This window comes from Gymnoscopelus microlampas (genome assembly GCF_963454915.1).
Source record: "Gymnoscopelus microlampas genome assembly, chromosome: 18".
Classification (NCBI taxonomy): domain Eukaryota; kingdom Metazoa; phylum Chordata; class Actinopteri; order Myctophiformes; family Myctophidae; genus Gymnoscopelus; species Gymnoscopelus microlampas.
Window position 1 is genome coordinate 16505485 of NC_139955.1, and position 15800 is coordinate 16521284.

The window sequence follows — 15800 nt, forward strand, 5'->3', positions numbered from 1 at the left end:
ACTCTGTGTGTGTGTGTGTGTGTGTGTGTGTGTGTGTGTGTGTGTGTGTGTGTGTGTTTGTGTTTTGACTGTAGCTGCACTCTGGCGCCCTCTGTCGGCCGCACCCAGGCAGTGCACTGCACACAGACACACAGACACACAGAGACACAAGCCGAGCAGACTTTCATAGTAAGCTCCACTTGGGCGGAGGCGCCTCCTTCCGCGTTCGCAATGATATCCTAGGATGAATGGTACAGTAGAAAAATGTCATAACTCCATCCCGGGTCCGCCACAGCTAAAAACGTGCTCCAATAGGCCTTGCGCTAGATCACATATTTTGATAGCTTTTTTTGGGTGAGATCTGACGTTCATAGTGACAGAACACTATGCAACGTGATTGTCTTGAATGTGCCCCACCGGAAGTCTCGCTAGACGAAATTGAAATCTCGTCTAGCGAGACTTCAATCTCGACTAACAAGACATGAACCAACAAACCAGCTGGACACATCAGATTCCTGACATGGTTTCACCATAGTTAACCCTAAACATACTCATGACCTTTGCCTTCTAATTATCTAGAGTCCACATAAAGTCTGACTGTCAAGAAAGACCCCTCAGGTCGGCAAGGGTCAAGGGTCAAACTGTTTACAGGTGGGCAACAGTATAGGATGCAAACAGAGGTGGCAACCTTATCTTCTTAGAATGTGGTCCTTCATAATGCTCATTATAAGACAATGGCACCATTTCTTTCTACTCTGTGTCATTGGTGGGCTATGGACAGTTCAGAAACCTGCCTACCAATGACGGTCAACACAAGGTCACAGCGCGTTGAGCTTGTAGATTGGCTATTCTTTCATAGCTGATGCAGTGGTCGCCATGTTTTTTGACATGAAGTGCCATCGTTTTTATGTTCTTTATTGTCAGTGTGCCATATCAACATCAAGTATTATTACGAAACATAAAAATAAGATATCCAACCGATTTTGATTGTTCAAATACTTAACAATGACTTTTGTTTTAAACATTTTTCTTTCACATCAGTACATTGATGATTAGACCTAGAGCAATAACCCCACGTGGCCATTTGATTGACTCTGCCTTATCTGCTTGATAAGAAGACCCCTCATGTTTAGTCTCCAAGTGACTCTTAAAACTGGATGGTCAGAAAACATTTTTAAGACATGAACATAAAAAAAACATATTTATCCATGAGGGCTGGAATACTCTCCTACTTTAGCTTTCTTTGCCTTTTTCCCCCCATTGTTCTCTGAGCCAGAACAGCAGCAGTGTGATCACTATCATTGTGAGCTGGCAAGACCAAGCAGGCACAGGCTCCAAGGTGGACACAATACTATAGCATAGGCTATGTGAATGTGCAGGAGGTAATTTGCATACAGCATTTTAAAAGAAATATCCCTAACCCTCTCCTCTGTGCCAATAGTGGCACCTGTGCCTATAAGGTTGCCTACCCATGAGCTGAAGTAGTATAGAATATGGATTTTGTATTGATAGTAAATATCGGCAAAGTAAAGCAGAAGGAGCGGGTGCATTCTCCGGCAGCGGCGTCTGATACCGCTGCCAGAGAATGCCCTCGCTGTCCCTCATGTTAAGTTTTCAAATAATTGTAGTGGAGTAAAAACTACAATATTTACCTATGACATGTAGAGTAGAAATATAAAGAATAAAAAAATGTAATGAAATACCAAAGTACCAAACATTGTAGGTAAGTACAGTACTTGAGTAAGTTACTTTACACAATCGTCTTGACTTACTCTCCCCCCATTTCACCTTTTTGTTCATTATTGGATTGGGGTTGTTGGTTAAGACAACTTAACGTTTACGTTTGAATATTTGCAGTCATCAACTTAATACTGAATTGCTTGACACAGATTGAATTCATGTTCATGTTTTGCAACACTGTCTGTGAAGCATAAGTACCACACAAAAACGTCAGGCAGTTTAAGGCACTTTAATGTCAGAAAGATTCACCTGAGACCAAATTTATCTCTCTCTGCACATGAATATACAAAATATGCATACTAACACTTGGTGCACAAACTCACATGTATATACACATAGACAGAGCATGACAATGTGGCCCTCTTTACACCTGGTATTAAGACCTGTCCGCATTCACAAGAGCATTGGTTCTCAAAGTGGGGTCCGGGGACCCCTAGGGGTCCTTGGGGGGGTCCCCAGCTAAATTTGTTAATATAGCGTCACACTCGTTTTAACCATATTGTATACTTTGGCTATTCAAAAATAACAGATATACAAGCTCATAGCGCAGCACTCAGTGCTGCGCTATGAGCTTGTAGATCTGCTATTTTTGAGAAATCCCTGGCGCAAAATATTTTTGAGATGGGGGGGGGGGGTCCTGCAGCCAATTACATATTATTTTGGGGGTCCTTGACATGAAAAGGTTTGAGAACCACTGCACTAGAGGACAGGTCAACTGCACACACCAACTGTAAACCCCCCCCCCCCAATATTTATTAGTTGAGCCGCAAACATGAAACCAATGAAAAGTATTAACACATTCCACGGCAGAGTTTAATATCATAATGTACTCACCAGCGCCAGCGATTTAGTGTTGTTTTTTTTGTTTTTTTCACGTCGCCACAGACCTCACTAAATACCTTAAGATCGCGCGTTAAACTGTTTGTAGACACACAGGGTAGCTGTGTGAGTGGCCCAGAGAAGACCGTTTCAATTGGCGACATTCCATTTTGCAGTCGTCGCGGTTTCTGTTAAACAGCGTTCAGCGAGGAGAAAAAAAACTCAGAGATAATGACGTATTAGGGGAAGATTTAAAGCGGCGGCGGTGGATGGGAACGAAAATCTCGGATACGGATATTTCCATATCCGGGTGTGCTACAATGAAATGTGTCACTGCGAGGGAGGCCTACAATGAAATGTGTCACTGCGAGGGAAAAAAAAACTAAAAACACAAAGACCACTTTGCGTAGAACTACGCGACTGGCACGCTGCGCAATTATTTAAGTTCGCGTAGAACTACGCGATTGGCACGCAATGTGTTAAGAGCTTGTGACTAAATAACAACATTGGATCCATTGGAACGCAGGTTATTTTTTCCATTTCCTGAAAAGTAACAGTTTTGGACATACAAGGTTTCCAGCTGTCGCGACGATATACAGTATGTCCTTGCTGTCGGGCAGAAACCTCTTATATCCATATCCATATTTTAACTTTTGTTTTTTCGTAAATGAAAAGTAACAGTTTTGAACAAAAGGAGGTTTCCACCCGACTACTATACTGTATGTCACGCCATTTTTAAAACCTTTAGAATGACAGGACTCATGGGAAACAGAAACACTGCACCAGAGGGTACTGAAGCAGCTCACCTACTCAAAGCACACTTCTAGGTTACCTGGTTGAAGGTGCTTTTTGTGTCATGGAGTTCAAACGTAATCCACATATGATGACATGAACAGGAAGTACAGATCGAACTAGGAAGTGCAGACGAAAAAAGATGTACGATGATCAACTCAAGATTGCAACTTAAGTTAAAACAAATTGAAAATATAATTGAATATTTTTAAGGATGTAAATATGACAAAAGTGGCAAAAATCTTAAATGAGACTAATACATGTAGGACTGGGCAATATGGAAAATTGTATATTATATGTATACTAAATACATCTATTGAAATTGTCATGATAATATTGTGACGATAATTGTATTTATTTTTTCCAAAAATTGTAAAGGATCAAATTGGGTTTAAGTGATTAAAACCAGGAAAAGACAATATCACAATATCAATATACGGTAATATGGATAAACATATTGCCCTGCCTCATGTCTACATGCCATATGGATACTAGTTGTATACTATAGCAACCTTTTGAATTTCAAGGACCCCCAGTTAGATATGATTCTCTTTAAATCTCAGGGACCCCCACCTACACTGTAGAATCCTCAGTGTTCACTCATCTCTGAGAGTTACAGACCCGTTAAGAGTCAACTACAGCAGTGGCTGAAAGTAAGCCCGACCGATGAGATTTTTGGGTCTGATGCCAATCCCGATTTTAGAGAGTCCACCGATTACCAATGTTTTAAATGACATTCATCAAAAAGTGCAAAATCAATTCTAATCAATTTGAAAAAAAAGGGGGGGGGGGAAGTAGATTTTATTAGTTTTTTGAAGAAAAAACAATTGTTTTGACTGCTTCGGTATCAGCAATTACGCAGCAAAACGTTTTGTTTTCAGTAGTTGTCAAACGAAAACGTTTGACAACTACTGATTTAGAAGGCATTTGCAGAATCAGCCTCAGCTCTTAATGGGTTAATATCAGGACACGTCGGCTGCATAATTGCCAATACCTTCAAACAATGGCTGATACATCATTCTGGCCAATATATCGCTCTGACTCTAATTTCAACAAAATGGCCTCAGGTTTAAGGGCGATAACGTTAACATTCAGCAAAGTTGATGGGTTTACAAGTTCGACACAGCAGCAGTACAGGTACAACTGTGTCTAATAAACATTAACACCAAATCCATGGCGACACCTTCGTCTCACAATACTTAGAACTCTCAGCATTCATAAATGAATATGAATTTAAGACTATTTAAGAATGTTTGAGGACCTGCGGACACCCGACGTGTTATCAGCTGAATGCACAAATTTACCAGCCTCAAACTACAGGCCCCAGTGTGTACAGAAATACGAATCACCCTCGCAAGGAAACAAAATGATCCCCTATGTTGACAAAAATGACAATTAAAACCCCCAGTGTTATGGAAGGCAGTATCGAGGATGGGGAACATAAACACAACACAACATAATTCAGCTGTTTTCAATTCACTTAATTCAAGAACAGGATTCAAAAAGCCCTTTTGGCAGAATATATTCTATTCATGTCCATCCTATAAATAAATAATTGCTAAATAAGCTAACAGCAAATTAATTGGCACTTCTCTGAACTGAATTCAAAGTGAACTGACCAACAGCCCTGGTGTTGTATATCTTTTTTTTTTACAAGGCATAGAGCAGAGTTATGCTTCTTGCCGTTGCTTGGTTCAATCAATCAAGTATTGGCTCTTTTTGACTACAAAACATAAACCAGAACCTTCCATAACCATGAAACATTCCAGAAGCCGTGAATTTCTGTGATGTTTTTTTTTGTTTAGTTTTCATTTCTATTATAACCACAACCACCCTTGAAGGGGGCGGTAACTCATAAAAAAGAAAACTTTTTATAATAATTATAATAAAAAAATAGCAGAAATGTTCAAGCTTGTAGATCAGCAATTTTAGAAGCAATTTGAATGTATAAGTTCTGAGTTCTGGGTACCTCCTGAGCAGGTCCCAAATTAGGTTCTGAGAACCTCAACTGACACCGAACCGTACCATATGGAAACAAATCCAGAACCTGTTAAATTACGTTTCATGACACAGCACGGCTTAGTTGTTGTAGAGGAAAAGAGCCATTGGAGCTTGGGGAATGATATACGCTGAGCTACCATTGGTTTGACTTGAGGAGAGCATCATAGGTTGTGAAGGCACTTGGGAGAACCACCTGTTGAGATGTTGACACTTCCTCAGACTGGACGACGGCTGGCTGCTTGAGTCTAACTCATCAGGAAGCTTCAACACACAAAACAAAATGCTGAATCAATGAAAAGCACAAACCGAGCATGACTTCATCCAATCCTAGATAATCAATTAAATAAGATATGTGTGTGTGTGTGTGTGTGTCTGATATTGTGTTTTCGACTCTCATAATGTGTTATTCATTATGCTGACTTAAGTCCAATTTATGCTTTAAGCACAACGAAAGTGATGCAAAACAACAACAATGTGTGGGAGAGTGTGCAGAGAACCTCCACCGACGCCTTCATAAAATGTTGCATACTTTGTTTGGTTGGGAAGGTGCACGTGACGACATCCACGTTGTGACTACATCCATCGCTGTCGTGCGAGTGCCGCGAGTCAGACAGTATGAAAGCTCAAAACTCATAACCTTGTGAGACACGTGGTGCGACGTGTCGGTCGACACTTGTCATTCCAAGTATAATTTGGACTTGTATGAGTGAGTGAATAAAGGCTGTTAAAATGGACTTTAACTTTATAACACTTCAGGGGACATTTTTACACATTTCTACCCAGGCTGTTGTGTACCCCAGACCCTTTTTAAGTTGCTTAAATGTGATATTCATTTGAGGAAGCCCCCCTTCCATCCAATAGAAGCCAATTCATCATCAAACTCCACTTAGACTTGGCCTGATTATCAGACTGAAGCTGCAGTCTGACATTAGCTCCAGTGAAGGCGATTACAAGGGGGAGGGGATTAGAATTTCCGTAAACAATTTGGATTGGTTTAGAATTTCCCTAAACCAATCACAAGGGATCCCCACCCCCTGGAGGGGCAGTCCACTCAGAGAGTGGGCGGGGTCTATGGCATGGAACCAGGCTACGTTAGACTCATTGTAAACACAAAGTCTATCTATCCATCTATCTACTACACACATACCTGTAGGGGTATCCGTGGTACTTAGCTCTGAAAATGGACAAGAGCCAACTGAAGAAAAGCATCACCAGACCAATACCTGCAACACACATTACTGATGCGCGCGCACGCACACACACACACACACACACACACACACACACAAGTGTTTCAGGATACAGATCACGGATACAGAAAGCATCGTCTCCTCCATATGTGGCGACTGCCACTAGTACAACTCATCAATATAACAACATTTTTAATAGGTTATCAATAGGTTATCAACACAAACTAGGTTGCAATGTTCTGCATATAATCAGTATTTAATCACTTTAAACTAATAAATGTTTTTATTTAAAAAAAAAACGTTTGATTGTATTGTTGATAACAAAATATTGGTGTGTGTGTTTGTGCGATATCAGTGTGTATTGGTTGACATACTCTTCCTCTTCCCAATATCCAGGTCGGAGGTGGCAGCCTCACATAGCAGCACTATTCCCATGGTAACGGCAGCATCTGACACCCAGGTCAAAGGTCAAACCTTACAAAGTTGGAGTACTTTCCATGAACATTGTCAAACAGCAACAAGATGAATGATTGTCTTCTTAGCTGTGAAAACGTAGCACTGTGTTGCTCGGTCGAGAGCTGGTTGTAGCTTCTTGTGAATTACGTGCTTGTTGTAGTTGTAACGAACAGTATTGTGATTGTACAACCTACGGTTCAAGAGTTATAGGCCAAAACGTGGAGTGGGCTGTTATAGTGCCACCATGAGACCGACTGGAAAAGACACTCACAGACTCACTGACGGGAGTGAAAACATAAGTCCCCGGCCTGGCGGAGACAACAAAGACTTTATATAAAGTAGTGGTGAAGGATACTGAAGACCAGAACGATGTGGGTCTCTGCTACAAACTGAGCCTGACTGCTGCCATGGATGTAACTCTGAAAACACAAAAGAACAAATAAACAAACAAGGTCACAATGTTGTGAGCTTGTAGATATGCTATGTTTCACTATTATTTTAATAGGGTTTAAGTGGTTAATTCATGAGGCATTTTTGTAAGTTTGGATCCCGGGGAGTCACCAAATGTATCTTTTGGGCCTAGAGCTGAAAAGGTTTGGGAACCCCTGGAGCACAGCCACCAAGCAGCAGCTTACCACTTGTCCAGTGTTGGGGTTCTTGTGTGCATAGGGTGGTCCTCTGATGTGATTCCACATCTGCCCCGAAGTCATGATTAGGACGAAGCACTGCAATGACACACAAAAACATAACGTTGTTGTGGGGTGGAAATCTTGCATGTCCAAGACCCTTACTTTTAACAGAATTTAAAAAAGAACCTGTGTTCCAATGGATACCACTTAGATAACCCCTTGTGTACAGGATATTCAGTGAAGGACACTTTTGAGCCAACAACTGTAATGGAATATAATACATTGGAGGGTTTAAATACCTATGCTTAGTGATGGGTAAAAACACTTAAACCTTCCAGCCGTTCCAGGCAATTGTGTTAAAAATAGGTTCACTATTCAACGCTTCATTTAACACAGTGCATGTGACTGGCATCTGCTGGTGAAATGGGTGCAGCGCAGTCAAATTAGAGAGTCATCATTACTGGATATATATGGGTGTGATGCATTTTTGAGTTTGATTTTTTTCAATAAAATGTGCTCAATTAAGATTGACTGGCAGATTTAGATTTAGGTTGACATGGTTCTGTTACAAATTGAGATTATATACTGGTCAGGGGGTGTGCAAGTCATTATAGGTGAAAAGTTTAAAACAGTGACAATAGTCCATATTCACACGGCGGCCATTTTGGAATTTAACATTGCATTGCTGTGGCAACTGGGGTGGCATTTCATTGACTTAATGGCAATATGGCCGCCGTGTGAATATGGTCTATAGCAGATCTAAAAGCTAATAGATAGAGCTATTTTCCCTGTTTTTGAATGACACCGGTGTGTGCCAAATATAAAGTAACGCTTACAATTGTGCTTCTCGATTATTTGATTAATCGAAAAAGTGAGTTGTGTGTGTGTGTGTGTGTATTACCAGTGCAGAGAAGGCCCAGACATTCTTGTTGAAAAGGAACTCTAGGTTGTGACGTCGAAGATAGGCCAGTCCACCAATCACAGCCAAGAGGAAGCCCAGGAGGAGGGGTCCTGCGTAGTTGGGAGGACGAATCACCCGGATCTAAACACACACACACACACACACACACACACACACACACAATCAGTATATAACAATTAAGCACTCAGTTATAAAATTATCTATAGGACCAGTTATCTAACTATATAAATGGCGACCGACTTCCGCACCCTCGGTGTCCACACCCCACAGCTCTGTTATCGAATAAACAACGCACCGCCAGACCACATGTCGCCAACTGACTCGCCACGGCGGCCGCGCTGAATTTACGCCTCGCGTAGGGGACATCTCACTGTTCACTACACCTTTTCCACCGCGCAACATAATTACTTCTACTCACCAAATGTCGGACAAAACGGAAGGGGAGGCAGCTTCGTACCGTTTACCGTGCGCACCACCTCATCACCACAACAGCAGGCAGCCGCTGCGGGGTTTTTTTCCTTTTTTTCCAAACTTTTTTTTTGGTCACCATTTTCTCCAGGCACCATTTCTGGTGTAACGTCGGGTGTTTCTTTTCACCAGCCAATCACCTTTCACGTTGCCACGTCCGTTGCCACGTCGCGCTGACGTACGCTAAACAAGCGCTGCCGTGCGCACAATGCAAACGAGCCCAAAGGCGCGCAAAAATAAGCCGACCATTGCTTAGACACAAAGTCAGACCTGGCAACGCAGCCTACGCCAATCATGTGTGAGACATCTACAAGCTATGGGGCAGAGACGCCACCGTATCTTAGCAACAACTACAGCGCTCACTCTCATTGGTCGTGTCACGCTAAGAGCAGTCTCCAGACAATGGCATCGCAGACAGCTTGCTGTTACTGCTGTAGCCATCACAGGCAGTTGGAGCACGACGGACAGGGCGCTGTGATAGCTGCCATGTCGCTAACGCTAACCTGGTTGTCATGCCTGCAGCGGCTGTGCAATCACTTTGTCAACAATGCACGTTCGTGTGGTGAATGTCTATATTGCTGCTCAGTTCGTCCATTGTAGATGGTGTATGTTTGTGTGTGTCTTCTGGAGAACTATGTAGCTCCACAGCAACTACAGTAACTAACGTAATGGCAGGACCGCCCCGTGCAACGCATGTTAGGCTGCATTATGGTCATGTAGTAATTTCAGATAATTTCGCTCCGATTAGAGCAGTGTTTATCAACCCGGCCGCCCCGCCCCCCCCCCCCCCCCCCAAATACACGTACTTGATCTGGGACCCATGTCATGTCTTACTAAATAAAGTACATCAATCAATCAAACCCCCCCATTCTGTTTGACTCCGTTCCACAAGTAAATATTGTGCAAATAGCCGATCTACAAGCTCGAAACGCCTCACGTTGAGAGGCTTTGTAAGCTTGGAGATCGGCTATTTTCTACATGATTGCCTCTTTCTTACATTCTTTGCCAATGTGGCCCATGTTTTCATAGCATAGTTTATTGACTACTTCTGTTGCAGAAATGGCCATTTCCTTTACTTTCGTTTTTTTATTGTCTCCGCCAGGCCGAAAGGCATGGCGCAAGACTATGTTTCACCCCCTGTCCGTCCGTCTGTGATAGCTAATCTCTCACATCGTTGACTTGATCGCAGCAAAATAACAGCCCGATGTGGAGAGTCAGTGAGAGCTGGATAAACGACGTAAAATGTGTCAAAAGGAGTCTGTACGGCTGTCGATAAATGAACACATGACGTCGGTGGGAGAGGAGATATTGTGTTGGACAAACAGCAGCGTGGTGCTGATGTTTGTTGTGTGAAGCAGCTTAATGTCAGAGTGTTTGTGTTGGAGCGCCTCAGTGCGGCTGCAGAGTTCATGTGCAACCTCTTCCACAGAGACACAGAGACACTAGAAACTCTGCTGGGGAAAAAAAACACTGCTGGGCATTGACTTTCCTATGGACATTGATCTACACACTGCAGGTATATCTGCTACACACACAACATCAAACTACACACTGCAGGTATGATGCAGCGTTTGCATTACAGCCAGCATGCCAGCGTAGTTCCCATATGGTTTCAAGGTGGGCTAAACCATATGGACCCCATGTCAGCAATGTCAGCGGCATCCACTTCAGTCCCAACTGCGATGCCCATGCAGGCTATAAGTAGCTTCTACCTGGCCCTTAGGTGGGCCCCAACTAGCCATGTTTATGTGGGACCAAGGCGGGTCCTAACTGGGTTTGCCCATGCAGGCTTTAACTGGGTTCTACCTGGGCCCTAGGTGTACCCTAACCAACCACAGTGCAGTGCCCATCGCTCCAATTGTTGTGACGTCAGGGCTCTCAATACTGCACATTGGTGGAGGAGGAGGGGCCGCAGGGCGACCGCACACATCGCTGAACCAATGGTAGCCCACGGATGTTTCCTCTGTGGATTTACAATCTGCCCCTCTATGCCACATATCATCCGCACTACAGGGTCTTCACTGACCGAGCCACGGCCCCACTGACCCTCATGACGCTACGCCACTTAAACGTGCGGCAGCATGCGCTGGGTTGCCAGGTTTGCACAGCCTGCGCCAGAAACAAGCAACCACCTTCATGAAAAAAAAAAAAACACCGAAATGGTCCGCAATGTTCCAGGGGTGTCCCCGCGCGTCCCAACACTCCACAGGGGGTCAGTGGACCATCAGGGGGTCCGCGGACCCCCTGTGGACCCCCTGAAACATAACAAATATTATTTCTTCTAATTTTTTCCTTTTTCAAAAAAACTTTTCCACAGTTTCACTCCGGCGATTTCGGTCCCCCAATATACACACGGCCACGCTGGGCCCCGTGCGCGGCTGGGGTTGAGGGGGGCGTAGCCCCCCGAAACTCTAGTTTTCAATAATTGTAAAATGTTGACATTTCTTGAAACATTTCGCCAAAATGAGGATTGATTACGAATCCATTATTTTATTAAATGATAAGATTCTCTGTTATTTTTTTAATAATCTGTTCAATTAGTTTGATTAACTGTTGCACCCTTAGATCTATATTTGCATGCTTGCTTTGTACTTACGTGTACATCCATCCTGTCTGCCACCCATCTCGCCAGCTGTTCAGCTGCAAAGCCTCTGACCTGCAGCTCGAAGGTATCAGCTCGACGAGGTTTCCCTTTGGCTGGGAAATGCAGGAATGTCGGGGCAGAATTCATGTTCAGCTGGAATAGAAAGATTGATTGCATTATATCGCGCACACACACACACACACACACACACACACACACACACACACACACACACACACACACACACACACACACACACACACACACACACACACACACACACACACACACACACAACCTAAAAATAGGACACTTCATTGATTAGTATTGTGACCATTAGGGTTGTGTCATTGGATTTAGAAAAATGTCATCGACATCAACGAAGTCGATGACCATTTTGGCGATGTCCTTCGCAACCACCTGATCCCTACACAGGCGCCAGCTTACATCAGAAATATGACTGCATGGCCTGGGCCGTAGCGCAATGGTCCAGGCACCCTAGGCTGCAATGCCAGCTGACAGCATGTCGCGGGTTCGACTCCTGTTCCCGACGACCTTTGCTGCGTGTCAGCCCCCCCATCTCTCTCCCCATTTCCTGTCAGCCTACTTTCCCTATCCCTTTCTAAATGAAGGCATAACAAAAAATATGTATATGACTGCGTGTGCGTGACCACTTTCGTGCGCTGCCTGATGTCAGCGGTTTGTTGACATGGAACTACTCTAGTGACCCTGTGATTAGGTAAATGGTCTTCATCAATCATAAATATTTCTGAGGCATCGAAAACTGACACTTCACACATCATTCAGGGGACTTGGGAGAATAAAATCAGAATCTCACCATCTGAAATACATCCGAGCCTTCGTCAAAATCCACAGTTGCAAAGAAGACTTTGTTGGTGAAGGCAGAGGAGTAACGCCAAGAATTGGCCAGCACCTGAAACTCTTCATCAGCTTGTCTAAAATATAAAGAATAGACTTAATAATGGTACTACAATACCAAACCTTAGTCCTCACAATGTTTGTGATCTGGTCTCTGGCATTACAGATGACTTGAACATTCATTGAATAACCAAAATAATCGTGGCAATGATTTTTGCCATAATCGAGCAGCCCCAACAGTCATCCTGTCAAATTACTTTCAAAACATCAAAGACCGGGAACAACACAAATGTTTCAAATAATTGTGGTCAGGAGATTATGTAATAATTGTGCCAGGCTTAAGTAGTGGTATAGGTGATATTATGTACTTGCAGACGCCACACTGTCTTTGTGGCTGTAGTGCTGTGAACATGATGACCACGGAGTAGTTTCTGGGGGGCGCCTTAACAAAGCGACGGAACTTATCTCCATTCATCCTGATGACGGAACGTTTGGACGCCCACTCCATCATCTGACCTACCTTCTCCGACAGCAAAGACTGAGGGTGACAACAAACAAGAGACAAAAGTGAGCGAAGGCCAACCGATATATAACGTTTGAATAGGAAATAAAATACAGATCAGCTTATGTGTATTTTATATTTACTATTTTACTTGATTGCTTGTTCATTGTATAATTAAAGTTAAAGTGGAATTTCACTTCATAACACTTGTGGGGTCATTGTCACATCTACTTGGACTTTTGTGTGCACCCTAGTCAGTTTTTAAGTTGATTGATTCGATGGTCGAAAGTGATTATTAAAATCAGGACACATCGGTTGCACAAAAAACGAAATAAAAATATATGGCTAAAATACCAGCCAGATCTACATATTGGTCTGACTCAGTTGACTCAGTTGGTCTGACTCAGTTGACTCGGTTGGTCTGACACAGTTAAAAACAGTTAAAACAGCAGTTCCTATAGTATTGCATAATTGCATATTGCCACTCCACTTCCTGTGTCAGGTCTACACTAGGCTTCTCCACCAGCCTTCTATTCATGTAAGTAGTAGGTACAGTAGGCTCATACACCTGGTACTACTATCATGAAATCTGCATAATCCCTTGATGACGGATCTGATCGTGTACTTAAACAGTTATGCCATCTGTGCATTGTGAGTTGGTCAAATAATTTGCTGCACAATGAAATACATAATGCAAAACAGGTTATTTATCCACAAGTATGGGTGGGGGTGGGGGTCTGTTCACATTGAGCAACGCACAATTTGTGCAAATTATGAAAACATAACACTTAAATGATTATTATGCCACTCTCCAAATGATCCCTTCCCAATAATCTACTTCATTGCCATTGGGTACATTTTCTCCATAACTGCAATTATTCATTACAGTGACCATCAAAGATAATGCAACTATTCAAATGAGCAAAGCCCAGATAATTCTCAGCAACGTTACTTAATTAATGATGATGGCTTAAAAAAAACAGTATTAGATAGAAAGTTAAGATTAAGTTATCCATTGGCCACATTCACCCTCATTTCCTTATTAAATGTAACAGACTACCCAATGTATTACTTCAAAGTGAACCTTATTTCCTTATTAAACGTTATTTCCTTATTAAATGTAACATGGGCTACCCAATGTATTATTTCAAAGTGAACCTTATTTCCTTATTAAATGTAACATAGGCTACCCAATGCATTATTTCAAAGTGAACCTTATTTCCTTATTACATGTAACATAGCAGGCTACCCAATGTATCATGTCAAAGTGAATGTTATTTCCTTATTAAATGTAACATAGGTTACCCAATGTATCATGTCAAAGTGAATGTTATTTCCTTATTAAATGTAACATAGGTTACCCAATGTATCATGTCAAAGTGAACGTTATTTCCTTATTAAATGTAACATAGGCTACCCAATGTATCATGTCGAAGTGAAAGTTGTCAAAGAATTAAGACTTTATTATCACGTTAGCCGTTTTGAACCTCTCCCTCCGCTATATCCGAGATGAGGTCCCGCTGCGTCAGGTGCCGGCCGAGTGCGACACCGGCAAACGGTGGCCAATATTGTAAATTCTTACCTTTTTCCGCACATCGTATGAAAATAATAAAGGTATTCACCCCTGCTCTCAGATGTTTTACATTTTAGCGGTCAAGAAATGTTAAGTGACGGGTTGAAAAAAACGTTTAAATCGCTTATTTAGTCAGCCTGTGCCACGTTTTCCCAATGCAACCTTAACGGGAGCAGTACTGCGGATGCGGACGGGGGTTGACTGGCCACAGGCTGACTAAATAAGCGATTTAAACGCTTGTTTCAAAAAGTCGGTTAAATGTTCTTGTCCGCTAAAATGTAAAACATCTGAAAGCAGGAGGGAAGACCTTTACTTTTTGGATATGATGTGCGGAAAATGTAAGAATCAACAATATTGGCCACCGTTCACCGGTGTCGCACTCTGCAGGCAGCCTACGCAGAGGGACCTCATCTCTGAGCTACACAGCGGAGGAAGAGGTTCCGATTCGAGCTAGTTAGGCTAGCTTAGCATCAGTGACCACAATAAGCCACAATGTAAACTGTGCTTGAATTCAAACCGCGTCGTGTTTCCATTAATAAAATTTAAAAAACTAATTATATAATTATTTTCATAATATGTACCTCTTTCTTCTTCTGTGCATCAGAAGGAGCGCCATTAAACACACACAGCAGAAATAAAGCAAATAAAAGTTTGTGGAACATTTTGTCGACCCACCGCCGTCACTCACAGACAAGCCTGATGATTTGTGCTCCGTCGTACAATGGTTCCGCGTGGTTTAAAAATAGCAGACCTACAAGCTCACAACGCGTCACGGACGTGACACGTTATGAGCTTGTAGATCTGCTATTGTCAGGCACGCGACACCTCTGGGGGACGAAATATAAGTTACGCTACTGCCGCAAGACTCCTGTCACTTTACTATTGGTGGGGTTTCAGCCAATGAGCACACGGCGATCTCCTGTCACGTGTTCTTTCAGCCAATGAGCGTGATGATCGCTGATCTGGTTTTTGCGTTAACCACCGCCCAATGGTTTCTATTCACAAGCGACCTCTGAGCTGGTTTAAAGCCCGCCTACTGTATCTGGTCATCTGCACAAACACATTACATGCAACCACACATTCTGTTTCCGTATCCGGACCTGTAACATATCCATGGGCTATTGGCTAGGCGATCCCTTTTTCTACCCCTTGTTTTTCAGTAGCGGGGGGCGGGGGGCGGGGAGCGGGGGGCGCCCTAGTCCCTACGTCACATCCTAGACGGATAGCTCCGCCCACACTGGGCGAGCGCTGTCAGTGCAGCGGAAG

General features: G+C 43.0%; 1 protein-coding gene across 1 annotated transcript; it reads right to left on the bottom strand.

Moving 5' to 3' along the window:
* Window positions 1–1933: 1933 nt before the first annotated feature.
* LOC311034204 (dolichyl-diphosphooligosaccharide--protein glycosyltransferase subunit MAGT1) lies at window positions 1934–15233 on the bottom strand. Its single transcript, XM_084041999.1, has 10 exons — window positions 15116–15233; window positions 12828–12997; window positions 12419–12536; window positions 11593–11733; window positions 8508–8648; window positions 7613–7702; window positions 7333–7396; window positions 6896–6970; window positions 6479–6569; window positions 1934–5592 (listed from the first exon to the last, which is right to left on the bottom strand). The coding sequence occupies exons 1-10, from the start codon at window positions 15194–15196 to the stop codon at window positions 5577–5579; spliced, it is 987 nt and encodes a 328-aa protein (XP_083898125.1). The 5' UTR covers window positions 15197–15233; the 3' UTR covers window positions 1934–5576.
* Between the last annotated feature and the right edge of the window lie 567 nt (window positions 15234–15800).

What these genes read in the sequence shown, in the direction of transcription:
- LOC311034204 (XM_084041999.1), bottom strand. Translation starts at nt 15,196, where the DNA reads ATGTTCCACAAACTTTTATTTGCTTTATTTCTGCTGTGTGTGTTTAAT. An exon ending in CAGACAGGATGGATGTACAC is followed by an intron (nt 8,649 to 11,592) that starts GTAAGTACAAAG and finishes GTGTGTGTTTAG; the next exon opens with ATCCGGGTGATTCGTCCTCC. An exon ending in ACCCCAACACTGGACAAGTG is followed by an intron (nt 7,397 to 7,612) that starts GTAAGCTGCTGC and finishes TTGTGTTTTCAG; the next exon opens with AGTTACATCCATGGCAGCAG.